General features: G+C 51.8%; 2 protein-coding genes across 3 annotated transcripts; both read left to right on the plus strand.

Moving 5' to 3' along the window:
- The first annotated feature begins 5,037 nt into the window (after positions 1-5,037).
- Positions 5,038-7,868, plus strand: LOC124517781 (zinc finger protein 688-like). Of its 2 annotated transcripts, XM_047087343.1 has the most exons (3): positions 5,041-5,544; positions 5,857-5,970; positions 6,726-7,868. In XM_047087343.1, exons 1-3 carry the CDS (start codon positions 5,349-5,351, stop codon positions 7,244-7,246), a joined length of 831 nt encoding a protein of 276 aa, XP_046943299.1. In that variant the 5' UTR covers positions 5,041-5,348; the 3' UTR covers positions 7,247-7,868. The 2 variants fall into 2 exon arrangements, with proteins under 2 accessions (XP_046943301.1, XP_046943299.1); XM_047087345.1 differs by lacking the exon at positions 5,857-5,970 and having other exon boundaries at positions 5,038-5,544.
- A 9,246-nt stretch (positions 7,869-17,114) lies between these two features.
- On the plus strand, positions 17,115-22,187 carry LOC124517895 (zinc finger protein 764-like). Its single transcript, XM_047087579.1, has 3 exons — positions 17,115-17,815; positions 17,968-18,081; positions 18,864-22,187. Exons 1-3 carry the CDS (start codon positions 17,620-17,622, stop codon positions 19,775-19,777), a joined length of 1,224 nt encoding a protein of 407 aa, XP_046943535.1. The 5' UTR covers positions 17,115-17,619; the 3' UTR covers positions 19,778-22,187.
- Positions 22,188-25,880: the final 3,693 nt, after the last annotated feature.

Raw genomic sequence — 25,880 nt, forward strand, 5'->3', positions numbered from 1 at the left:
TTTGTTTTTTTTTTAATGTTTATTTTTGAGGAAGAGAGAGAGAGACAGAGTGAGCAGAGGAGGGGCAGAGAGAGAGGGAGACACAGAATCCGAAGCAGGATCCAGCACAGAGCCTGATACGGGGCTGGAACTCACAAGCCGTGAGATCACGACCTGAGCCAAAGTCGACACTTAACCAACTGAGCCATCCAGGTGCCCCTCAAGTTTATTTTTTAAATTAAAAAAAAAAATTCTTGGGGAGCCTGGGTGGCTCAGTCGGTTGCGGGTCTGACTCGGGCTCAGGTCGAGCTCTCGCAGTCCGTGAGGTCGAGCCCCACGTCGGGCTCCCTGCCCATTGCTTGGAGCCTGTTTTGGATTCTGTGCCTGCCGCTCTCTCTGACCCTCTCCCGTCCGTTGTCTGTGTCAAAAAAATAAATAAAGGTTAAAAAAAATTAAAAAAAAATTCTTTTTAATGTTTATTTTTAAGAGAGAGAGAAACAGAGCATGAGTGGGGGAGGGGCAGAGAGCGAGAGGAAGACCTAGAATCTGAAGCAGGCTCCAGGCTCTGAGCTGTCAGCACAGAGCCGGACATGGGGCTCAAACTCGTGAACTGTGAGATTGTGACCTGAGCCAACGTTGGACACTTAACCGACTGAGCCACCTAGGCGCCCCTCCAGGACTCAAGTTTAAAAAAATTATAAAATAAGCAAGTAACTGTTGAGGTGATATCAGTGGAAGGCACACCAAAAGCCAGAAGTATTCCGGTGAAAACCAGCAAAGGTGGGGCAAGAAAATACAAAGACGGAAAAAGGCACTAGCTTGGGCAGCAATGAATAATTTGTGAACACAAGGCGGGGCGGGGGCGGGGACAGCAGGTGCTAGCCAGGCAGGACAGCCAAGCAAGGAGTGGTTCCAAGACCAGACAGTGGACTGCCGTCAACAGAGAGGAGGGTTTTGTTAATCCAAGGACCAAATGGCACCTGCCTGATTGCAGGAATATTCCCAATGGGATGCCACAAACCATTAAGCTGATCCATCTCGGCTGAAAAACTAGGAGGATTTTGAATCTAGGAGGCAGAGGATACAATCCAGGACAGTGGGGAAGTAAGACCCTGGACGACAGCTAAGGCCCAGTCCAGTTTGAGGGCTCAAGGAGGGAGGAGGGAGGTTTCCCGGGGGGGGGGGGGGAATGGGAATTTGAGGTTTGATGCTATCCCTGGTAGTTCAGAACAACTTAAAGAAGCAGAAAGGGCAGATGATGCAAGGAGAAAGGAAATATAATTAGAAAGTTTTTAAAAGTGGGTGCCTGGGTGGCTCAGTTGGTTTAAGTGCCTGACTTCGGCTCAGGTCATGATCTCACAGCTCGTGGGCTTGAGCCCTGCATTGGGCCCTGCGCTGATAGCTCGGAGCTGGAGCCTGCTTTGGATTCTGTGTCTCCCTCTCTCTGCCCCTGCCCCGCTATTCTCCGTCTCTCTCAAAAATAAATAAACATTAAAAAAATTGAAAAAAAAAAAGTTTTTAAAAGCAAACAATGACAATGGCAATACTACAATATGTAAATGTACCAAATCAACATGTTATACACCTTACATTTACACAGTGCTATATGTCAAATACATTTTAATTTAAAAAAAAGCAAACACTGACCAGAAAAGAAACATAATCACAGCATGTATAGGAAATTTCACAAATTTATTACCTCACGTCTGGAAAAAAGGTGAGCAAAATGGGGCTAGAAACCAAGCAAGTATCATTGCAGGATGCTCACAAATAATTTCTAAAATGAGTCTATCAAGAACAGTAAGAAAAGCATATTTTTAAAAATGAAAGCTCCAAAAGAAGTGGCTAAGAGTTAAAAGTATATTGATCCAAGGGCACCTTGGTGGCTCAGTCAGTTGAGTGTCTGGCTCAGGTCATGATCTCCGTGGTTCATGGGTTCGAGCCCTGAGTTGGGCTCTGCACTGATGGTGTGGAACCTGCTTGGGATTCTCTCTCTCTCCCCTCGTTTCTGCTCCTCCCCTGATCCCACTCTCGCTCTCTCTCAAAATAAATAAATAAACTTAAAAAAAAAAAAAAAGGTGTATCAATCCAGTTTGGGAAGATGAGAAAGTTCTAGAGAGGATGGCGGGGATGGTTACGATGGCAGTGAAATAAGTCAGACACAAAAGGACACATGCTATATGGTTCCACTTACAGGATGTACCTAGAATAGGCAAATGCATAGACACATAAGGCAGGTTAAAACTTAACCAGGAGCCAGGCTAGAGAACGGGGAATGACCACCTAGTGGGTGCCCGGTTTTCTTTTGCAGTGATGGAAATGTTTTGGGAGTAGATAGTGGTGATGGTTGCACAGCATTGTGAATGTAATTAACACCACTGAACTGTAAAATTAAAAACGGTTCAAATGGCAAACTTTATATCTTGAGTATTTTACAATTAAAAAAATAATGTAGCATACCAAAACCCATTAAACTGTACAATTTAAATGCAAGAGGTATCTATTGAGCTAATTTAATCTCAAAGCTGTTAAACAAAATGCCTTATACAAACGTTCACAGCAACACAAAAGGTGGAAACAACTCAAATTTCCATCAGCTGATGAATGGGTAAACAAAATGTGGTATACATGTGTCCCCTCACTTTTCAAAAGCTCCCATTAGGCCACTTCACTTTAAGAAAAACCTACGTTAAGGGGTGCCTAGGTGGCTCAGTTGGTTAAGCATCCGACTTCGGGCCCGGTCTTGCGGTTCATGAGTTCAAGCCCTGCATTGGGCTCTGTGCTGACAGCTCAGAGCCTGGAGCCTGCTTGACATTCTGTGTCTCCCTCTCTCTCTCTCTGCCCCTCCCCTGCTCGTGCTCTGTCTCTCTCTCAAAAATAAACAACCATTTGAAATAATATATTTGTTAAAAAAAAAAACACAAAAAAACCTACATTAGTACCTGTTTTCACTAACTGAAAGAAAGCCAAAAAGAATTTTTGCTTTTACAGAGGCAGCTTGCACCCCAAGCAGCGAGAGTGGCCCCACCAAGCTCCTTCCCAGGGAACTACACTCAGCCCCTTGGCATCAAGCTACTATAGCTTTGAACTGTGTGAGTATCTGTTCTTGATCTAGATTTATTTTGTGCGTCCTACGGTATAAGTAAAGCCTAAGAGAGGTTATTTTTGGGGTCTGGAAATGTTAAAAAAAAGTTTTCCATATAAGTTAATGGTAATTGTTTCTTGGCTTTACACCATTTCTGGATGGCTCAGTTGGTTAAGTGACCAACTTCAGCTCAGGTCAAGATCTCATGGTTCGTGGGTTCGAGCCCCACACTGGGCTCTGTGCTGAGCACTTGCTTGGAGCCTGGAGCCTGCTTCAGATTCTGTGTCTCCTTCTCTCTCTGCCCCTCCCCTGCTTGTGTTCTGTCTCACTCTGTCTCTCAAAAATAAATGTAAAAAAACCCTTTTTTTTTTTTTTTTTTAAAGAAAGGTTTCATAGAAACATTCTACTATCAGATAGCAGGGAAAACCTATATCCATACAGTAGAGTATTATTCAACCATAAAAGGGGTGAAGCACTGATAAATGCTACATCGATGAATCTTGAAAACTTTTTGCTAATTTCAGAAATCAGACACGTAAAGGCCACAGATTGCAGGATTCCATTTCTGTGAAATATCCAGAAAAAGTAAATGCATAGAGACAGAAAGATTCGTGATTACCATGGGATGGAGGAAGGGGAGAATGAGGAGTGGCTGCTCAAAGGGTTGGGGGTTTCCTTTAAGGGTGATGAAAGTAGTGCTAATGTTTGCATATTATTAATGTACTAAATGCTATTAAATTTTAAGGTATAAAATTAGTTTTTGTTATCTGTATTTTACCACAATCAAAAATTGTGTAATGACTGGAAAGTGTGTACAAGGAGACATTCAGGGGTGACATCTAAGATGTATATTTTGTTTTGAGTGATGGTTAACACGGTTGTATGCATTTGTCAAGACTCAGCGAATTTTACATTGAAGAGCTGTGCGTTTTGCTTTATGTACAATATAATTCAAATTAACGAAAGAGTTCAAAGTGGTCTTTAGGGAACAAAGTGAAAAGTGTACGGAGAGCTGCCTTTTTCATTAAAAACCTTTGCATTACTTTTTATTTTTTTTTCCACGTTGTTTTTTTTTTTTTTTTTTTAATTTATTTTTGGGACAGAGAGAGACAGAGCATGAACGGGGTAGGGGCACAGAGAGAGGGAGACACAGAATCGGAAACAGGCTCCAGGCTCTGAGCCATCAGCCCAGAGCCTGATGCGGGGCTCGAACTCACGGACCGCGAGATCGTGACCTGGCTGAAGTCGGACGCTTAACCGACTGCGCCACCCAGGCGCCCCTGCATTACTTTTTAAAAACCATGACTATTAGTTAATTTGGAAAAAATTAAAATGTAATTAAAAATGTCCCCATTCCGATTCCAACCTCACCAACCAAGTTCTCCCCCTGAGCTCCAATCCAGAGACTGACAGCCGTCCCGCGATGCAAGGAGTCGGGCGCGATCCACAGCCGTGGTCCCAACGGTAAACGTGTACCTGGTTTCTACCTCGGCTGTACCCCAGGGCTTGGCCAGAGCATTTGCGTCTCTGGGGCTGGGGACCGGATTCCAGATCCTGCCGCGGGAAGGCAAGGAGGGACAACGTCGAGGACACAATGCGCAGCTCCACACCTGCCGAGGGCCGCCAGAGGTTCCACAACCAGCCGATCCAGGGGCGCTTTCCAACGCTCCACTCGCCCGGCCGGCCGGGCGGTGCGGCCTCTTCCTGCTCTTGGAACCAATCACCGGCCGCCTGGCAGTGCAGGCAAAGAGCGGTGCTGGAAGCCACCGTCCGTCCATCTTTCTTGAAGGCATGAAGGCTCCGCCCCTCAGCCCACCTCTACCCAGTTCCTATTCCGCCCCGCCCCGCCTATCTCTTCTCCCACCCCACCTGCAGCGGCCATTGTGGTTGAGGGCAAGTGGCCGCTGAGGCCAGAGAAGCCAGATAGGCGCCATGTTTGATATGATCAAAGAATGGCGCCCTTAAAGAATCCAGAGACAACTGGAGCCAGGATGTCGCCATATTTTCTGAAGACACCTTCCGGGTCTCTTAACCCGGCTGTCTAAATCCAAGCTGCCATGAAGTGAATAAACACCGAGGGGTTTTGTTTGTCCCCATCACACCCCCCCGAATCCCTAGCAGCCAGTCCCTGCTACCTCGGTGCCCTCGACTGCGTCCGGACGCTAAGGCTGGGCGGGGCCCCGGCCTCCGGAGCCCTTCCTGTGGACGACGAAAGCTGAGGCCGCGCGCGGGGAGGCAGTGGCCTGGGGGACAGGGCGGCCGCTGCTCGGGGCCGGGAGGCCCCATGGCGCCCCCCCCAGCCCCGCTCCTGGCGCTGAGACCGGGGGATACCGGGGTTGGTTGTAAGAAGCCTGGGGCCGTGAGCTTCGCGGACGTGGCCGTGTACTTCTCCCCGGAGGAGTGGGGGTGTCTGCGGCCCGCGCAGCGGGCCCTGTACCGGGACGTGATGCGGGAGACCTACGGCCACCTGGGCGCGCTCGGTGAGGCCCCGGGTCAGAATCCCCCCCCCCTCCTCCTTCACTGGGGTTCACAGGGGAGATGACGTGAGGACCGAGAGGATTGTGAGCTCTAATCTCGCACTATTCCACCAACAGCACCACAGCCACCTCCATTCCCAGGGCTTCAGGTTAGGGAGTGCTTCCATCCGGCATCCGCTTCCTTCAAGCAGGAGCGTTGCAGAACTTGTCCAGCTTGAGCATAAGTTCTGAGGAGGTGCCCTTACCCTGGCAGGGGGATGCCATCTTCCCAGGACAGCCTCTCAGGCCAGCACTGTGATCCCTGTTCTCTCCCAGGATTCCCAGGCCCCAAACCAGCCCTCATCTCTTGGATGGAACAGGAGAGTGAGGCTTGGAGTCCCGCCGCCCAGGATCCTGAGGAGGGGGAAAGCCTGGGAGGAGCTCTGAGAGGTGAGGGATTGTCCCAAGTCCCCCCCCCCCCCCACTTGGCGCTCCAGGGCTTCCTGTTTCACAGAATTTTCTTTTGAATCCCCACTGCCAGCGTCCCTAAAGGAATTAAAGAGACTGCCAATGTTGGATATTAAAGAGGAAAGAAGACAGACCTGGTACAAAATTTTCAGAACTTGGGACAGTAGTCACGTTAGGACCAGAGTAGAAGTAGGAGCCCAAGTCCAAGACTCTGGTTTCTAGGTCCCACTTGGAGAAAACACCAGCCATTCTTCCCTTTTCAAGAACAATTAAAAACCCCTAGGAATGGAAGCGGCTTCAGGTCTGCCTTTCACATTCCTCACGCAAGGCAAAGTGGTACAAGAGAAAATGCCCAGTAATCAACAACTTGGTTTCCCCCCCATCACCATCCCCTAGCCGAATGCTCTTGTGCAAATGTTTCCTTGTCTGTAAAAGTCTTACCCTACAAAAAAAAATTGAGAAAACACAACAGTAATAGCTACTGTTTTCTTGAGCATTTGCTAAATGCTTAACATGCTTCTACTGATTTAATCCTCCCGGCGACCCTATGAAGTAAAGAAACCTTTGAATCCCATTTGCTACATTGAGACACCAAGGCCCAGATAAGTCACTCTTCAAAGCCTGTGTTTTAATCCCTGGACAGTACTTTTCTGACACTTCCTAAGTAAAAGAATCCTATAACCTGAGACGGTGGAAGCAAATGTGTTTTAAAACGTATCTTAATTCCTGTTTCCCAGGAGGCACCCCAAACAAGAAGGAAGAGGCACCAGAGGAAGGGCCAGGAGCCAAGGGACCCAGAAAGACTCCTGGGAAGGAGCCTTCTAAAGACCTGGTTAAACACAACCCTGACTGGACCGTAAGAAAGGTTTCGGCAAGAGCACAGCAACCCGCCAACGCTGCCTGGAACCAGAGCACAGGTGTGCAGCCCTCGGTCCCGGTGCCCGGCGTGGACACTCAGGACAGCCAGCGGCGTCACGTGTGTGCGGACTGTGGCCGCCGCTTCACCTACCCCTCGCTGCTGGTCAGCCACCGGCGCATGCACTCAGGGGAGCGGCCCTTCCCCTGCCCCGAGTGTGGCATGCGCTTCAAGAGGAAGTTCGCTGTGGAAGCCCACCAGTGGATCCATCGCTCCTGCTCTGGGGGGCGGCGGGGTCGGAGGCCTGGGATTCGGGCTGTGCCTCGGGCTCCGGTGCGGGGGGACCGGGACCCGCCGGTGCTGTTCCGACACTACCCGGACATCTTTGAGGAGTGCGGGTGAGCTGCTCCAGCAGGCTGGGGTGGAGCCTGACCTTGGACTGCCTGGGCCCCCCAGGGAGGCTCCTGAGTCAGGGATTTGGGAACCAGAAATTCATCCCTGGGGCTTCCCTCGAGGATCCCTCAAGTTTTCAAACTTGTAAAAAGAAAAGTGCCTGTAAAGATTCAAATAGATTAAACTTGACGCTACTCCTCTCTCAGGCTTTCTAAAAAACTGAAGAGGGTAGACTTTTCTCAAAGTGTTCATCTCAGCAGCACATGCCACCGAGATCTTTCTGCGGTCTCAGAAACCAGCCCTTGCTGCTTCTCTACAGAGGAAGCAAATGCTGAGGGGACTAAGGCCTGGGGAGGCCCCAGGGGGTGGCGAAGCCCTGGCTAATTGACAGCAGCAGGGAGCCTGGGAAGTGAAGTGGGTGGAAAGAACACAGATGCACGGATCTAGTCTCTGCAACTTGTCCCCAGGCACAGCTGGTAAGTCACATGCCATCCCTGAGCCTCAGCTCCCTCACCTGTAAAATAGAGATTCATAATATCTACCTCAGAGGGTTACTGGGAAGGCTGAAATTTTAACAAGGTAGTATGTACAACATAGTAATTGTGCAATAAACATTTGTGGGAAGAACAAATTATTGTTGATATTTTATGCATTTTAAAGAAAATGTAAAGAAGCCTGCTAAAGAGGCAGGGCATGGATATCAGCAGCCACATTTTGCAGATGAGTAAACTGAGGCTCTGAGAGAAAAAGTGATTTTCTCAAAGCGTCACTGCTATAAGGCAGCAAAGCTGGAAACTGACACAGTGCCTAGAAATCTGCCGCTTTATTTTTCTTTTTAAAACTTATTTATTTATTTTGAGAGAGAGCGAGCGTGAGCAAGCGAGTGGGAAAGGGGCAGAGAGAGAGAAAGGGAGAGAGGGAGAGAGAGAGAGAGAGCGAGAGAGAATCCCAAGCAGGCTCTATGCTGTCAGCACAGAGCCTGACACCGGGCTCGATCCCACAAACTATGAGATCATGACCTGAGCTAAAATCATGAGTTGGACGCTTTACCAACTGAGCCACTCGGGCGCTCCTATCTACCACTTTCAATGGGCAGTCCTATCTGGACAGAAAACAGATCAGGGGCTCAGGTGTGGCTGAGATGAGAAAGGAGGCCTGGGCGGAGGCCTAGCCCTGCTTTCCTGGAGGAGTCTCAGCAGGAAACAGAGTCCCATCAAGGCCGGTGACCTTGCACTTAGAAAGTGCCATCAACATTCAGTGGCCATATGTTGAGTGGCTTCTGTGGGAGACTGCTAGGTGGTAAGGGAATTCTGGGATAAATTGGGCTGATCCCATTCATTCATTCAGCAAACACCCTATGAGGCCTCTGTGGGTTTTTGTGCTGGGCTCCAGGGACACTCAGACTCACTTGGACTCAGGTCCCAAGTTCCATGTGGGAAGATAGTGATTGGGGCTATGATGGAGGAAGCCCAGAGGCACCACCTAACCCATCCTGGCTGGTGATACACCAGGAAATGCAGCTTGGAGGAGATGGTTGTGCTTCCCATGACATGAGTAGGAATTAGAGTAGAAATAGAGCAGAGTAGGAATTGGTGTGTGTGGGAGGGAGATTTTCAGGCAAAGGCAGCCTTGTTTCATAAAAAGGATAAAAATCAGCACGGCATGGAGTAGAGGTTAAGAGCATGGTCTCTGGAGTCAGGCTGTCTGGGTTCGGACCCTGACTCACTTGCTTTATAGCAGTGCAGTCTCTAGCAAGTCACTTCTTGCCCCGCCTCTCATGTGCCTTAGTTTCTTCATCCATGAAACCTGGATAATAAAAGCACCTACCTCATAAGAGTGGTGTAAGGATTAAATGAGAGGGTACAGGGGCCCCTGGGTGGCTCAGTCGGTTAAGCGTCTGACTTTGGCTCAGGTCATGATCTCACAGCATGTGAGTAAGGGCCCTACTTCAGGCTCTGTGCTGACAGCTTGGAGCCTGGAGCCTGCTTCGGATTCTGCGTCTCCCCATCTCTCTGCCCCTCCCCTGCTCACGCTCTGTCTCTCTCTCCCTCAAAAATAAATAAACATTAAGAAAAGAAATTTTTAAATGAGATAATACAGAAGAGAACCTGGCACATTAGAGTTTAATAAACAGTGGTTATTGTTATTCCAAAACAATACAAAATAGTATGTGAAGAGGGCAAGGAGGAGACCTGGGCAGGTCTTCTGATTCAAGGAAGGTTTCCTGGAGGAGGTGGTTCAAACTGGCCTTGAAGGAAGGGAAAGATATCAACCAGACGAGGCATGTATAGGGAGTGGTCAGGGGCTCCACCTGAGTGGAAGGTAAAGAACCAGGTACAGAGTCATAGAAGACACCTGCAGTAACCTGGGAAGGTCACAGATCCCAGCAGGAGGGCTTGGGGTTTACCCTGTAGGCACTCAGGAGCCATAGAAAGGTCTTGAATAGGAGCAGGGCTATTTGACTAGTGCTGTCTGAAGATGTCTTTGTAAAACAGTGTGGAGTGTGAGTAAGGAGACAGGACTAGGAATCTGTTCGGCATTTGCTCCCAGGTAAAGGTGAGCGAGAGCTGCGATCAGGCTAAAGACTTTTTCTTTTTCTTTTCCTTTTTTTTTTTTTTTTAGGTTGGTTTATTTTTGAGAGAGAGAGAGAGAGAGACTTCATGTAGGGGAGAGGCAGAGAGGGTGAGAGAGAATCCCAAGCAGGCTCCATATAGCACAGAGCCTGACACAGTGCTCAATCCCACGAACTGTGAGGTCTTGACTGGAGTAGAAACACAGAGTCAGAAGCTTAACCGACTGAGCCACCCAGGTGCCCCCAGCAAGACTTTTTCTTGCAGCTGCTCTGCTTTGCTGACTTTTGAATTGGGGAGAAAGATACTCAGGAGAGGCTTCTGCCATAGAATCTGCATGGCTCGGTGACTGACAATATGAGCTATGAACAAGTAAGCCCCAGAGGGTTCAAGCACGGAGACATGGAGCAAGGGAGGCAGCAAGTGGGACGGCGTAGAGGCCAAGGGATGACCAGTCCTAGAGAGGGATGAGTCAAAGAGAAAGGGAAGCTGGAGAGAAGAGGCCCCACCAGGGAGGGAGGAGCAGAACCAGGCACAGTGTATCAAACACAGAGTTGCCCAGGCCAGCATACCGCACAGAGGGAGTGCTGTCTGCTTTCTTTCTCATGTATCCATTTAACAAGTAACAAATAGTAAGCATTTGCCATGAACTAGGCACTATTCTCTGTGCAAGATACAGCAGGGAAAACAGACATAGGAACCATTTTGGAACTTACTTTTGAGAAGCGTGGGGAGAGACAAGTGATAAGCCAGTACCTAAGTAAGACAAGGTATTGTAACTAAATAACAAGTACTACAAAGGTACTAAGACAGATGTGCTCAAAGTGCCTGTTGCAGATGGGTACTTAGGCCAGGTCTTGGTACAGAGGAGACCTCTGAACGGAGTTCCAAACGATGAGAAAGAACCAAGGGGAAAGGGGTCAAGTGGCAGGATGTGGGAGTGGGGGAGCACAGGGTTTCAGAGGCTGGGAGTCGGGGGCAGGCAGGGGTTCCCAGACAGACGGAATAGCAGACGCCATGCTCTGAGGTAGGGATGAGTTTGGGTGAGGTGCAGAAAGGACACTGGTGGCTGGATGGAGGAACTGAGTGGAGAAGAATTACAGGTGAGCTTGGAGGAGGGGGAAGGGAGTGGGTCACAGGACTCTGGCTGGCCACGGTGCCAAGTCTGGATTGATTCTAAATATATTGGGAAGCCACTGGGTTATGATTTTTCTTTTTCTTTTTTTTTTTTTTTTTGCCTTGTGATAAAATATACACATTTTACCATTTTAAACATTTTTAAGTGTACAGTTTAGTGGCATTAAGTACATTTACATTGTGTGCATCCATCACCACCATCCCATCCCTCTCTAGAACTTTTCCATCTTCCCCAGCTGAAACTCGGCACCCATTAAACACTGACTCCCAACTCCTTTCCCCAGGCTCCTGCAACCACCATTCCACCTGCTCTATGAATTTGACTGCTCTAGGGACCTCATAGAAACCACTGGGAGTTTTTTTTTGTTTTTTAATGTTTATTTTTGAAGGATGGGGGGGAGGGGCAGAGAGAAAGGGAGACACAGAATCCGAAGGAGGCTCCAGGCTCTGAGCTGTCAGCCCAGAGCCCTTCGTGGGGCTGGAACCCACGAGCCATAGATCATGGCCTGAGCTGAAGTCAGACACTTAACCGACTGAGCCGCCCAGGCGCCCCACCACTGGGAGGTTGTAAGTAGAGTGTCAAGGTGAGGTGATTTGCAAACCCATTCTGGCTGCCCTAAGAATGGGCTGCAGTGGGACAAGCAGAGTGGAAATGGAGAGTAGCAGAAGGACCAGAGGTAACCACTGAGAGTTAAAAGGACAGGACCTGTCTGTGGGCTGGATGTGGGGGCTGAGGCATCAGAGGAGCCTGGAATGATGATAAGGTTTTGGCTGAGTGAGGAGGTGGATGGAGGAGCCAGTTCCTGGGGGGGCCCTGGGGTGGGGGGTGGGGGCGACGACAGGGTGGACTGCAGCATTTTAGAGCTGGAAGGGAGCGCTTGGGAGCTGGTTCCAAAGTTTAGGAAGCTGTGGGTGGAACACGTTTCTTTGCTGAGGAGGGGTGTGGGGAAGAATGCTTGTTCTTTCCAGAAGCTCTCCTGTAAATACTGTTCCACAGAATATGTTCTGGGAAAGGCTGAGGCCCGGTCTTAAAGACCTTATTTAAGATCACACAGTTGAATTAGAGGCAGAGGTAGGCTTGGAACCCAAACCTTTCGATTTCTCAGTGGGTGAGCCTGCTCTTTTCACTACACCAGGCTGCAGTGTCAGATGGATGGGACAGGCAAAAGCTGGAAGCCCAGACACCAGCCAGGTGACCCAGGCCCAAACCATCAAGGGCCTAAGCAAGAGGAGCCCACTGGTGACAGCTGCAACAGAGTGCCTTTTGGGAAGCCTGTCACCCTTCCTCCAGAGCAATTTCACATACCTCCTAAACACCTGAATGACACACATGTATATTTTTTGCCCTGACATGACCCTTAAATGCAACCCTTTTACTTACTTTCAATACTTACCAGAACCTGTCATTTTTTTCCTCTTTACATTTATATGACAGTACGGAATTGTACATGTGACCAGAAACAGCCCTTCTGCCCTCCTAACCACCTCGCATTACAACTGCATCTTGGTCACCTGGCTTGAAACCCTACCTCTCTCTGGTTGCTGAGGTTGTACGTTCAATTGTTTGAGGCATTACAACATGAGTTCTGGAGTTAGGCTGCCTGGGTTTGAATCCTGGCTTCACCACTTACTAGCTGTGTGGCCTGGGGCAAGGTCACCCCTCGGGCCTCAGCTTCCTGATCCAGAAGGGCACTTATCTTTGAGGGATTGTAAGGGTTAAATGAGTTAACCGGAGGAAGCACTTAGAACAGTCTGGCATACAGTAAGTGATCAAAGTAACATTATTGATGTCTTAGTCGTTATCACAGAACCCACTGCAGCCCCTGTACAGGCTGCCATTGTTCTCTTAGAGGAGCCTGGGCTTGGGAAATCCGGGGGCACCTTCAACTGGAGTATCAAAACAGTTGAGGGGCGCCTGGGGGGCCGACTTCAGCTCAGGTCATGATCTCACGGTCCGCGAGTTCGAGCCCCGCATCAGGCTCTGTGCTGACAGCCCAGAACCTAGAGCCTGGAGCCTGCTTCAGATTCTGTGTCTCCCTCTCTCTCTCTGCCCCTCCCCTGCTCATGCTCTGTCTCTGTCTCAAAAATAAATAAAAATATTTAAAAATTTAAAAAACAACAGTTGAGCCATGTCTTTCAGTAACTCATCTACTTTTTATACAGTCATCACTTAAATGGAGAATGCTGTTCATTTTCAGTAGGTCAGCAGGGGTCAGTACATTAAAAGTCTTCAGCTGCTTTTCTGGAACAGGCCTGGAGGAAGCAGGGCGAGATGGTGGAAGAGGCTCGAATTTAGTAGGAGTCTCAAGACCTGGAGTCACTAGGGTTGCCTGACCTTGGGAACAACTAGGTTTGTTTCCTCTTCAGTCAAATAGCTGAATTCTAAGGCATCCAGAGGCATCTGGCCCAGTGTCCTCCGTTAAAGACACAGCAAATGGGGACGTCTGGGTGGTTCAGTCGGTTAAGCGACCGACTTCGGCTCAGGTAATGATCCCACGTTTCACGGGCTCCAGCCCCGTGTTGGGCTCTGTGCTGACAGCTCCGAGACTGGAGCCCGCTTCGGATTCTGTGTCTCCCTCTCTCTCTGCCCCTCCCCTGCTTGCTCGCGCTCTCTCTCAAAAATAAATTAAAACATTAAAAAAATTTTTTTAATAATAAAAAAAAAAAAGACCTAGCAAATGTATGGAAATACCACTGACAGGCTATATCTGGAGGCATTTAAGAAACGGTGAGGAGGCGTCACAGAATATCATGCTGTACCTTGCAAATGAAAAAATTATTTTTGAGCAATGAACTAACTTGCTAAACATAATCTTTCTTGTAAGACCGGAATGGGCCTTCTGACCCGGATTGGAAGAAGGTCGTCAGGCCGGCAGCCCCTAGTCCTGGCCCCCTTTCCCTCCGTAGGACCCCGGGCCGCCGCCGGCGCTCACGCACCGGATCCTCTTCCCCTTTGCCTCGCCAAACCGGAGCACAGACGCCGAAGCGGCCACGGCCATCTTAACTATGGGCAAGAGGGTCTCCCAAGAGAACTGGCGGAACAGAAGACAACTCGAGGGTGGAATACACCAGGTTATTACCACCAGACCCATAATGACGCTATTAAATGCTTCGCTCTAAAACTGGAAGTCGCTGGAGTGCCACCATCTTTTCTGAGGGCGCCTTCATTTTCTCGGACCTGGGACCACCAAGTTCGCGTAACGGACCGTTTCTCGCCGTCCTAGAGCGGCCCCGCCGAGGCTACTTCCGGCCGCCTAGGCCCGGAAGAGCCCAGCTCCCCGGAGGTGGAATCCCGGGCGTCTCTCATTGTTGCGTGGGGGTGGGGACCCTGACTCCGTCCTTGGCCAAGTTCCCGGCGCCCTGCTGAGGTGCCCGCTAAGGCCGGTCAGGAAGGAGGAGGGGAGAAAAGGCCGAGGGCTGCGAACTTCGTGAAGGTGGCCGCGTATTTTCTTCCCCGAGGAATGGGGATGTCTCTGGCCCGTGCCGACGGCCGTGTGCTGGAACGTGATGCGGGAGACCTACACCTACTTGGGTGTGCTCCGTGAGGTCTGGTCGTCCCGCGTCTCAAGGGAAGGGGGCGGGTGAGATGCGTAAGTCTGGGTGCCAGACTCGCCCCCACTTCTCCCCTAGGTTGGGTTCGTTTCCCGTGATCCCCGCCAGATCGGCCTAACTGAAACTTATAACTGATCCTCTTCTGCCCGACACCTACAGTGGCTCCCCAGGACTTACGCAAAACGTTCAGAACCTGTGTACCATAGCGTGAAAGCTCGTGGCATGCTAATCTCTTCCAATTCAAACCCAATCTCTCCCTACAGGCGAATGATCCCATGGGTTCCAGCTACATGGAATCTGTGTTTTGGAGGACAGACGTCTAACTAGATGACCCTAATGCAACATCTTTTGTGAGCTCTTCTGTCTCATGCAGGAAGACTCAACTGCAGCTTTTTAGCTCTATAGCTCTGCCTGAAGGTCTCCCTACTGCGCCCCCATAGCTAATAGGTGACATCTCTCTCCCTTAGTGTAAATGTAGAGCTTAGTGTAAACTTAGAGCAGGAATCTTATCTTGGTTCACCAACGTCTCCAACGCCCAGAACATCTAGAACAATGCCTGCTACCCAAGAGATGCCCAATATGTTTTCTTTAAATAATGAGTTGTTTCTTGAGTGCTTTGGGTTCTTTCCCAGGACTCCCAGACTCCAAACCAGTCCTCATCTCCTGGGGGGAGCAGGAGGCCCAGCTGTGGGGTTTAGATGCTCAGGATCCCCAAGAGGATGTCAGAGAGAAAGAAGGATGAGAGGTGGGGGTAATGTCTCAGTTCCAGCTGGAAAGGAAAATGTTTTGTTGAACAAGAAACACCATCTACGTGTTCCTTACTACTTTTTGCTGACCTGAATTTATGATTACCCACTGGAGACTGGAGTCTTGACCTTCTCTTTCTCAATTGACTGTGGCATCCAGTGGTCCCATGGCCAGGTCACAGTATGAATCATCCAAACTCTGACAGTGGCAGTGTATGAATTAAAGCTTCGGATGGAGGCCGTTCACCTTTTTGTCCCCAGGTGCCTGTACCTTGTGACAGCTGCTCCTCTGGATGAGGGTATCTCTTCGGGTTGGTTTCAAAGTAGAAATGGCCCTGACTTGTGACCCCCTCGATTGTGACCAACACAGTCTAGGTGGGTGCTTCTAGGGGGTAGGTACTCATCTGCAGTTGTGAAGGTTGAGTAGAGTTTGAATCTACTGTGTTTCACAGCAGCCACTCAGAAAAATGATACATTTGGAAGGGGCCAGCAGAAGGAGTCTATTTGGGAGATGTCATGAGCCCCTGGGGTGAGAGACACTAGCTTGGCGTCTGAGCCTGTGGCCAAGGGTGCCTGTATGTAGCCAGGCCTTTCCCAAGCCCCAACTCTACACCCAGCCTCAGTGTCTGCTACTCACACAGCACCCTGCACCAAGTGCAGGCATGATTTGCCATGACCTTTCACCTGGAGAGGGACCCTGTGCCTGCAGCTAGTGTGGCCACTCCTTCTGCCATAGCTAGTACCTTTCATGCTCCCTGCTGACTCACACAGGCGAGCTGTTTTATTCCTGTCTCCAGTGTGGGAGGTACTTTAGTCAGAGAACCACCAGGAGACCCCGGCCTGGTGCCATGGACCTCAGGGGCTGACATGGGTGTGAATCCTGCCCTGGGTTCTTCCTCAGGAGCATCCAGACCCCTCTGTGGGTTTTCAGCACTCCCAGAGCTCTTCTAGGCCTGTGTGTGAGAGGCACCACCATGAGGAGTGGGCACTGACAGATGAGAAAACCCCATTAGTCTTATGGAAATCTGTTTTTTTTCTTATGTCCTTCAGTGGTGTGAGAGGCTAGGAGGAACTACGGCTCAGTCAAGTCCCTGGGCAAATCTGCATGCTTACCTCTTCCAGGCTTTTTGTCTTTTCCTTTTCCCCTTTTCTGCTGTGATCAACTCTACTTGCCCAGCTCCTCCAATGTGGGGAGACGTGTCCACCAGATACAAGGTGTTGGGCGCAAGGCTCAGGGAGGCCTCTGGAAGGAGGCAAGCAGAGAAAAGCTCCAGACTAGACCCCAGACCTGCTGAAGGGAAGTGCATTTCCATGAGGTGTGTGAAATGCTGTGATTTAGCTGACCAAAGGAAAATGATCAAGTCTTCTTAGGGAAGGGTATTTATGAAGGCAAGTAGCGACACAGAATAAGCTGTCAATTAAATGTGTGGAGGGAGGGGGGTTCAAGGTAGAAATGATGGAGAGAGTTGGTGCCATTTGCTGTGATAAAGACCCCAAGAGGAGCAGGCTGGAGGACCAAAGGGATGAGTTCAGTTGCAGCCGTGACTAGCCCAAGGTGCTAGTTAGTGGGACATTCACGCAGGGCAAGGGCGGCAGGAGGCTCTGTGATCAGGAGCTTATGAGCCAGGCTCGAGCTAGAGGTAAACAGACGTTCGAGAGGCCTCCTGCAGGGCAAGTGGGGGAGAGTAAGCTTGCAGAAAGTGGGTCCTTCTGACTTTTTACAGACCCTACCCTACTCTCCCCCAGCTGCCCCCACCATCTCCTGAAATAGAAGCTCCCAGAACATCAGGCTCGAACAAGCGTCCAGTAGAGAAGGTTCTCTTTTACCCACTACATTTTTCTCCTTTCAACATTCGGAAAAGGCTGCTGTCATCCAGTGACGGGTGGAAACCCATTTAGGAACGTGGAATTCACAAAGGCAGAGCGGGCGGGGTCAGGCCGGACCTCCCGCCGCGCCCGTGCCTTCTGCAAACCCTAGCGGGGCTGAGACTGCGCCTCCCGGCGCGACGGGTGCGGGAACCGATGCGGGGCAGTGGTGGCCCGCCGCCCCTCCGTGGGCCGGGCGGAGCGGGCCGCCCTCACCGGCATTTGTAGCCGTCGCGGCCATTTTGGCTGAGGGCTCGAGGACAAAGCCACCTGGAGACCCCGGGGGAGGCGTCATCTGGGCACGGTTGCGTAGGAGCAACGTTCGCGCGGCGCGTTGCCGCCATTTCTTTCCGAGGGTCTGTGTCCCTTCGGCTGGCAGCTCTTGGTCGTTGGCCAGCGGGGTGGGCCCTCGAGGGGCCGGCTGTCGCGCTCCCGGCCTTCCGGCCCGCACCCCGGCCCGGAGTCTGCTTCTGGCGCGGGAGGCTCCCCGGACCCCGGCCCGGCACTTTCCATGGCGCCGCCTCCGGCCCCGCTCCCCGTGGGGGAACCGGACGCGGCCGGGCGCGAGCGGAGGAGGCCGGGCGCCGTGTGCTTCGCGGACGTGGCCGTGTACTTCTCCCCGGAGGAGTGGGGGTGTCTGCGGCCCGCGCAGCGGGCCCTGTACCGGGACGTGATGCGGGAGACCTACGGCCACCTGGGCGCGCTCGGTGAGGCCCCGCCTGCTCGCCTGGGCCACCTCCCCGCCCACCCCGCCCGGCCTCCGGGCCGGCTCGGGCAGTGGGAGGCCCTAGGTCTGGGAAGTCGGGACCGCAGGGGGAGGGCCTCCCGGCAGCGTGGGGTTTGCGTTCTCCTCCCCCAGGGTTCCGAGGCACCAAGCCAGCCCTCATCTCCTGGGTGGAGGAAGAGGCCGACCTGTGGGGCCCGGATGCCCGGGATCCGGAGGTGGGAGAGTGTCTGACGGCAGCAGACACAGGTGAAGTATTGGGTTCTGCGTCTCCTGGGACCTCCTCTGGGCCTGACCCATCCTGCTCCCCTGTGCCAACACCTACCCTGCTCCTCATTTTCTTCCCTGAATTGCTTTCCCAGCTGAGGTTACCATGCCGGCCTCTGCCTAGGTGCCGGGTTCAGCCCAGTCCTGCTGGGCTGCAGGACCCTGCCTACCTGCCTCTCCAGCGAATCTGTGCCCCTCACCACTTGTTGGTCCCTAAGCTCTTTTGACCTTCACATCATCCCTCCTGCCATTTTCCTACCCTCTAGCTTCTCTGCCGCCTTTTGTTTCAGTTTTCTTTCTTTTGGTTATATTTTTGTGGCATCTCCATTCTCTGGGTTCCACTGTTTTCTTTCTCCAGTTCATCCTTGCACCGTATCCTGTCCCTGTGTACTTGTCAGTGCCAGCCGCATTCATCCCTCTCTTGTACTGTTCCTGCTGCCTGGACCGCATCCTTAAACATCCACTCCTCCTCCGTGATCCAGCAAAAATGTCCTCCCCTCCCCCATTTCCCTAACTCTGAGGTAGAATGTACGGTGCCCTGTTCCTTCCTTTTTTGTCTCTGCGTCTTTTCTGTCCTCTGCAGCTCAGGAAAAGGTGTCACTGTGAGCTTCCCCGCCTGTACTGAGCCGAGTCCCAGAGGCAGCAGCGGTGGGTCCAGAAGGTGGCTCTGTATCTAAGAGGCTTCTCTGTCACCATTTGGGGTTTGGCTTTAAGGACCAGGACAAGCCAGAGTCTGAGCTCTCTCTCCCCTTACCTCCCGGCAGATTCCAGAAACAAGGAAGAGAAAGGACAAAGAGAAGGGACTGAGGCACTAGAGAAGATCCTCTCTGCGGAAGCTCGGCCTGCTAGGCTGACGACTCTGAAACACCCTTCTGCCGGGCTCCCTTATGGCTTGGAGCAGCCATCCAAGGCACCTCGCCGGGGTCGCCCCCCACTCTGTGCCCATCCCCCTGTCCCGAGGGCAGACCAGCGTCATGGCTGCTACATGTGTGGGAAGAGTTTCGCCTGGCGCTCTACCCTGGTGGAGCACCTGTACACCCACACGGGTGAGAAGCCCTTCTGCTGCCCTGACTGCGGCAAGGGCTTTAGCCAGGCCTCCTCTCTGAGCAAGCACCGGGCCATCCACCGTGGGGAGCGGCCCCACCGCTGCCTGGACTGTGGCCGGGCCTTCACCCAGCGCTCTGCCCTCACCACTCACCTTCGGGTCCACACAGGCGAGAAGCCCTACCGCTGTGCCGACTGCGGCCGCTGCTTTAGCCAGAGCTCTGCCCTCTACCAGCACCAGCGGGTCCACAGTGGCGAGACTCCCTTCCCCTGCGTGGACTGTGGCCGTGCCTTTGCCCACGCGTCAGACCTTCGGCGCCACGTGCGCACCCATACGGGCGAGAAGCCCTACCCGTGCCCAGACTGTGGGCGCTGCTTCCGACAGAGCTCCGAAATGGCAGCCCATCGGCGTACCCACAGTGGTGAACGCCCCTACCCCTGTCCTCAGTGTGGCAGGTGCTTTGGCCAGAAGTCAGCCATGGCCAAGCACCAGTGGGTCCATAGGCCTGGTGCTGGAGGGCACAGGGGCCGGAGTGCCGGCGGGTTGCCTGTGCCCTTGGCCCCTGGCCAAGGGGAGCTGGACCCACCTGTGGGCTTCCAGCACTACCCGGAAATATTCCAGGAGTGTGGGTGATGGTGATGGTCTGTAAGATGGCAAGGCAAAGGGTGAAGGTCTAGGCATTGCCTGAGGCCCAGGCTTAGCTCAGGGGCTTGAACCTCTGTGGCAGCTCCAGGGAGGTCACAGAATTCTGGACAAGAGGTGGACCTGGGGGACGAGGACCGTCTTATCTTAGGCCTTCACAAGCTTGATCTGTTGACACCTTGCTCCCAGATTCTAGAAGCCCCCTTTGCTGAGTTAGGGCTGAGGTAAGCACTTCCACAAGACATCCACTGTGGGGGAAGAAAAGGTCCGTTTCTCAACCTAGATGTGTCAAGAGGATTGAGGTAGAAGAGAACTTTATTCTACCCGTTGTCTTTTTACTGCAGGGCTTAAAAACTGATGGCCGTGTACTGAATCTGGCTCGCAGCAACATTTAAAACATTACTTTTGGCCCAACCAGCATTTTCAAGTGTCCCAAATTCTTGGTTAAGATTTAAAAGGATGTTGCACGCAAAAATTCAGGTTTCTGGGCTCTTTTGAAAAATCCAAAGATTTGGCAACTTGACCTGCGCTCCCGCGAAACCTCAATTGGCAGGAGCCTAGGAGCAGCTGTCCAGCACGCCCACCACTCCGTGTCACCTCCTGACTAGCATCAGCTGGCACTTGTCATTACTTGTCCATGCCCCTGGGTAAAGCAGGCCCTCTTTATCTGGCATTTCCCCCTCATTTTACATGACCTCTTGGTTTCCTCTAGTCATTTGAGTTTGCAAACCGGTGCACAGCATTCATGTTCTCCTGAATCAGGGATTCAGGTAGCATGTATGTGAAAGGGTGGCAGGAGAGAAGTAAAAGCAGGCTTTATTTCAGATGTTTGCTGTATCACATTCTCTGATTTCCAAAGTACTGTCTTGTCCATCAACTCATTTTGTCCTCATAACCACCCGAGGAAGGAACCATCTTGCTTGGGAAGGACAGTCCAGTCAGGAAGAGGCTGTCAGGATTGTATATTTTGCCCCAGACCGAGTGGTATCTCTGTCAGGCCACGGTATGACTCTCAGCTGACCGGCAGTTCCTGTGTTTGAAGAGGAAGGCTCTGAATGTGCCCTCCAGTCTTTCTCGGGCCACCCTGGGAGAGCCCTTTTGCTCAGGCTTTAAGCCACCCTCGAGCCAGCGAGGAGGGCCTCGTCATCTTTTTGAACTGGAAGGGATCTTGGCTTTTCCATCCTTTTTTCATCTGGGGACTCTGAGACTGGGGGAGGCCAAACAACCTGTCCAAGATCACATACAGAGTGATATTCCAGGGTTCTTGGTCTACAGCTGTCTTGACCACACCACTCCTGAGTTCCTTGCCGGTGTCTCAGCCAAGGTTCTGGAGGCATCTGCTCACTCCCTATAATGGCTCCCAAGCAATGACCTGGACTAGGGACAGAGGAACCCAGTATCGGTGAAGCCCAGGCACAAGACGACTGACAAAACACACATAGCAGAGCAAGGCAAGAGAGAAACCAGCCCAAGACGAGAGTTCTAGGGCAAACAGAAGCAAAGCTTGCCTCTTCTCTTTTTTAAGTACTGCCCATCATGAACAAAGGGGTCAGGCCAGGAACATGTGGGATTAGCAGCCAAGAGAACCGTGCTCATCTTTATTCCCAAGCTGTATCACCTGTGACTCCATTATCCATCTACTACCAGTTCCTCTGTGGTCAAGTCCAGCCTTGCCCAGGTGATGAAGCAGCCAGCCAGGAGAGGACCCGTTCCTGCCTCTGGCCAGGATGACCCTTCACCTGCACCTCAAGGAGTAATACCAGGGTCTTGTGTCTTCTGCTAGCCTGTATGCACTTGCTTTCTTCACCCAACTCAGCCCCAGTCGTGTCTGGCCTACGTTAGGAGGAAACCAGATTTGTTGTAAAGGAAGAGGTAGAAAATTTGGTGAAAAGACACTGTTCAGGTGAAGTAATCAACCGACTCGATTCCAACTTAATCTTCAAATCGGACCCCACCAAGACCTGACTTACCCTAAATTTTACTGGGAGGATTGGCTCATGCGCCACCTTGTCACAAGGGGGACGTGAAGTGAAAAGAGCACCTTGGCAACAGGAGCTACATTTGTATCAGCTTTTAATTCCCTAGAGAAGCCAGTGTACAACCCTTCCCTTGCCTAAACCCTCAGCACTGCCTGGGGAAAGCCCAGCCTGCAACACCAGTTGTCAGCTCAGCTTCAAAGCCAGATCTGGACCCTGCCCGCAGCTTACCAATTAAAGGTACCATAATTACTACTTATCTCTGAGTGCTTTGAAGTTTGCAAGGCTTGCTTAGGGGCCCAAAACCAGACCAAGCTCCTCTGCTTCCTGCCTTTGTGACCCAACGTTCCACCATTTAATCTAATTAAAAAATTTTTTTAAAAAAACATTTATTTATTTTTGAAAGACAGAGAGAGACAGCACAAGCAGGGGAGGAGCAGAGAGAGAGGGAGACACAGAATTTAAAGCAGGCTCCAGGCTCGGAGCTGTCAGCACAGAGCCTGACGCGGGGCTCGAACTCATGGACCGCGAGATCATGACCTGAGCTGAAGTCGGCTGTCTAACCAACTGAGCCACCCAGGCGCTCCTAATCAATTTTTTAGTGTAATGAAATAACTTATGGCTCAGCTTCACTCTGTTCTCAGCTCCTCATTTCTTGGCATGGATACCGCCACCAGGGATGGAGCTCCCTTTTCTCTCTGCTACCACAGGTCTTTGAGGCTCAGAGCCTGAACAATTTAAGCCAGGAAGACAGTTTTCCTAGGGCTTCCTGGTGCATCAGGAGAAATGCTTGTCTGCACTGGACAAAATGAGCCCCATCCACGTAGCTAGAGTGAAAGGTCGAGGTCATGACCACGTGACCCATTCCTAGCTTGTCCAAGGTATGTAAAATAAGGACAAGTATTGACTTGAGCTTTTAAAGACCCCTAAACAGTTTTGAATGTTTATGTGCATCTTTCTAGGAACAGGATGTGCAAAGATGTTTACAAGCCAAAGAAGCAAAAACCTGCTCTAGGGCAGTTTTTTTTTTTTTTATGTTTATTTATTTTTTGAGAGAGATGGGAGTGCGAGTGGGGGAGGGTAAAGAGGTGGGGAGACAGAATCCAAAGCAGGCTCCAGGCTCTGAGCTATCAGCACACAGTCTAACACAGGGCTTGAATTTGTGAACTGTGAGATCATGACCTGAGCCGAAATTAGACACTTAACTTAGCCATCCAGGCGCTTCTATGCCAGAATTTTTTCAAAATAAGGCCTTTCTGCCACAGAATCCCAGCAGTAACTTTAAAATGTAGCTAGCTTCCTGGGTTCTGTCTCTGGCCTATTGAATCAGAATCTCCTGGGATGGAATCTTATGCCTGGTAATGATGTGCTGAGGAAAACAGTACTTTCTAGCTGCTCTTAATTTTGCAAAATGTGTCAGGTCAGAGGATGACCTAGCCATATACAAAGACTCCCATTTTCTTTGTCCCAAAGGGGCCTGTGCCATGGCTGAGCTTTTCCTGGGGACCTGAAATCTTGAAAATACAGGGGCATCTCTTGTAGCATCTGACAGAAGGCCTCTTAGAGGGCTTGTCTGTTGCATGCAGGGAAATGACAGTTCACGCAGAAGCCCCCTCACACTGAGAAACTTTGCTCGGGTGTTGGCCAAGTTGGCTGGACCATAAGCCTTGGCCGCACAGTCAATAGCTCTGCCCCAGTGCTGCTGCACACCAGGGATGATGCTGTGGACAAGGTGCCCCCCCCCCCCAATTCAGGACACACACACAGCTCTTCCTCACCAGGGCACAGTGATAGAATAAGGTCTGTGGACTCCTGCCTTGGATTAGTTGGTGCTGGGTCAAGTTGGAACCTGCATCAGAGGATTCCCTGTGCTTAGAGCCTCTCACTGCTATGGCTGGTTGCTTCTCAAAGGTCCATTGCATGGATAGGACTGGTACTGGAGGAGCCTACCGGGAAGTCAGCCACTCTCACTCTAGGCACTAGTAAGACTGAATTTCCATGGGGAAATGCTGGTGCCAGAGGAGCCTGAAGCCCTGGCCTGACTCCTGCTACACGTGGGGCTTGTGGAGAGTATAGGCGATGGGACCACTTCAGAGCTGTGGCTGGAGGCCTCGCCACACACTTTGCAGGGAACAGCTACTCTCCTGTGTAAATTTTCTGGTGGGTAAGCAGCTTGGCGGTCAGAGAAAAAGCGTCTAATGAAGGAGACTTGTTCTCATTTGTGTGAGTGCGTGAGTAGTGTATTCTGCCCACGTGGACCATCTAGTGCTGGGCGGTGTGAGCCATCCTTGCCAAAGGCTTTAGGATAGGTGTGGAGGTGGAAGCTGTTCCTCTGGAGGGGAAACTACTGCTTTATTTCTAGGAAGATAATTGTGATTCTACTTGTAAGCCTGCTTTCTCTAGGCTTTTACCGCTTGGAATTCTCCAGATTCTTGTTCTCATCTCTTTCAGGAGAATAGAAGATGCCATCTTTCCTCCTAACCACTTTCTTCCCTTCATTTGTCTGAGAAGGCAACAAGAAAACACAATCATGGCTCCTGATCACGCATACAGGGAGAATTTGGCTCATCAACTGTCAAGAACACTACCAAAATAGTTTCAGCAGCAAGGGTGAGAGGAAAAAAAAAAAGGGACAAGCATTGGATCCTATGAAGTTGTCTTTCCAGAGTCACTTTTTCCTTGATTCAGAGCTTCACGTAGGGCAGTGTTCCTCAGGTTCCCTTCCTCTACAAACTTCTATCCCAAGTCAGACAGGACTGGAGAGTTCTTAGCTCCCTTAAAGGCCAGATGGTTCTCTCCTTCTCCTGAACTCCATCACCCTCACGTGGAAGTAACTCCCATAGGATCCCTGTCTCCCTGTGAGAAAATCCAGGAACTAGGGACTAAGGATCCCACTTCAGGGAAGGTGGAAGGGAGAAGCAGGTGATAGAAAAGAAAGCCGCCTCCTTTCTGCGGGAGAATCCGCCAACTGGCCCTTTCAGCACCAGAAACGTGTGGGAGAAAGGAAAGTGCTGGGAAAGGAAGTATGCGGGAGACCGGGGTAGGAAGGTTGTGTGTCTCCAGGTCCCTGGCTTTCTTCAAAAAGGCGAGACAGAATGAAAGGTAAATAGGGGCGGGAAAAGTTCTGAAAGCATACGCCCGACTCTAAGGCAGACGCCAAGCGCCTCCCACTCAGCCCGCTGGCGCTTCTGGCCGCGGGGGTAGGTGGAGCCAGCCTGCGCCCCCTCCACCCAATGAGAAAGGTGCCTCGCGTTCCCTGGCGACCATGAGTGCCTAGCAATTGGTGTAGAGGGAGGAGGCGGGACGATCGAGCTCTACCGGCCAATCGCTGTAGTCCCTGGGAGGTAGAGGCCGTGTCTCTGGAAACCGGAGGCGGGGCTGTTTCCCTGGCAACGATCCTAGCCCTCCCGGAGGGGGTAGGGTGGAGATTAGGAGGAACCGAGAGGGGAGGGGGCCAGGAGGAGTCGGGGTGGGCGCGCCGATGTGGAGAAGTAGAGTTCGGGTTAGGGGTGGGAGGGAGGTCCCAGACTCAGGAGCACTAGACGGGGAGTCCGTCCAGGTTCCCGAGGCGCGGCCGGAGCTGACCCTAAGGCCCGAGAGGGGAGGGGAGCTAGACACCGCCCCCGCTGGCGCCGGGAAGCGTCGCTCCTTCTCGCTGACCTTGGTCTCGCTTGTCGCCTCGCCCTTGGCCACAGGCACTGACGGACGCAGGGCTCTTGAGACGGATAGATAGGCTCCTGGATGGACGGAGACATAGGGCACAGCACACAAAGTGCCCCAGCCTTTCCTGCTGGCTCCAGGGCGCCCCGTCATCCCCCACCTCAACCACGGGGCCATCCAGCCCAGGGTTAATGCCAACGAGTTTCCACCTCCAGCCGCTCCTAGAGAGGCCGTGGCGCTAGCCAGCGGGGGAAACTGGCCGCGGACGGACACTTCCTGTGCGGGAGGGGGAGGGGGTCGGACAGCCGCAGCCCAGCCCGGGCTGGGGGGCCAGACGGCGGGGGTCGCGGGCGGGGAGCGACGTTCGGGGGCGGCAGGGCGAGTCGTGAAGACCCTCATCTCCGAGGCCACGACGCACGGGGGCCTTTGAGGGCCCCAGGGCAAGGCGAGACCTTGTG

This window comes from Lynx rufus, unplaced genomic scaffold, assembly GCF_022079265.1.
Source record: "Lynx rufus isolate CCGP_SWC_20201006 ecotype Redwood Valley unplaced genomic scaffold, mLynRuf1.p SCAF_23, whole genome shotgun sequence".
Taxonomy (NCBI): Eukaryota; Metazoa; Chordata; class Mammalia; order Carnivora; family Felidae; genus Lynx; species Lynx rufus.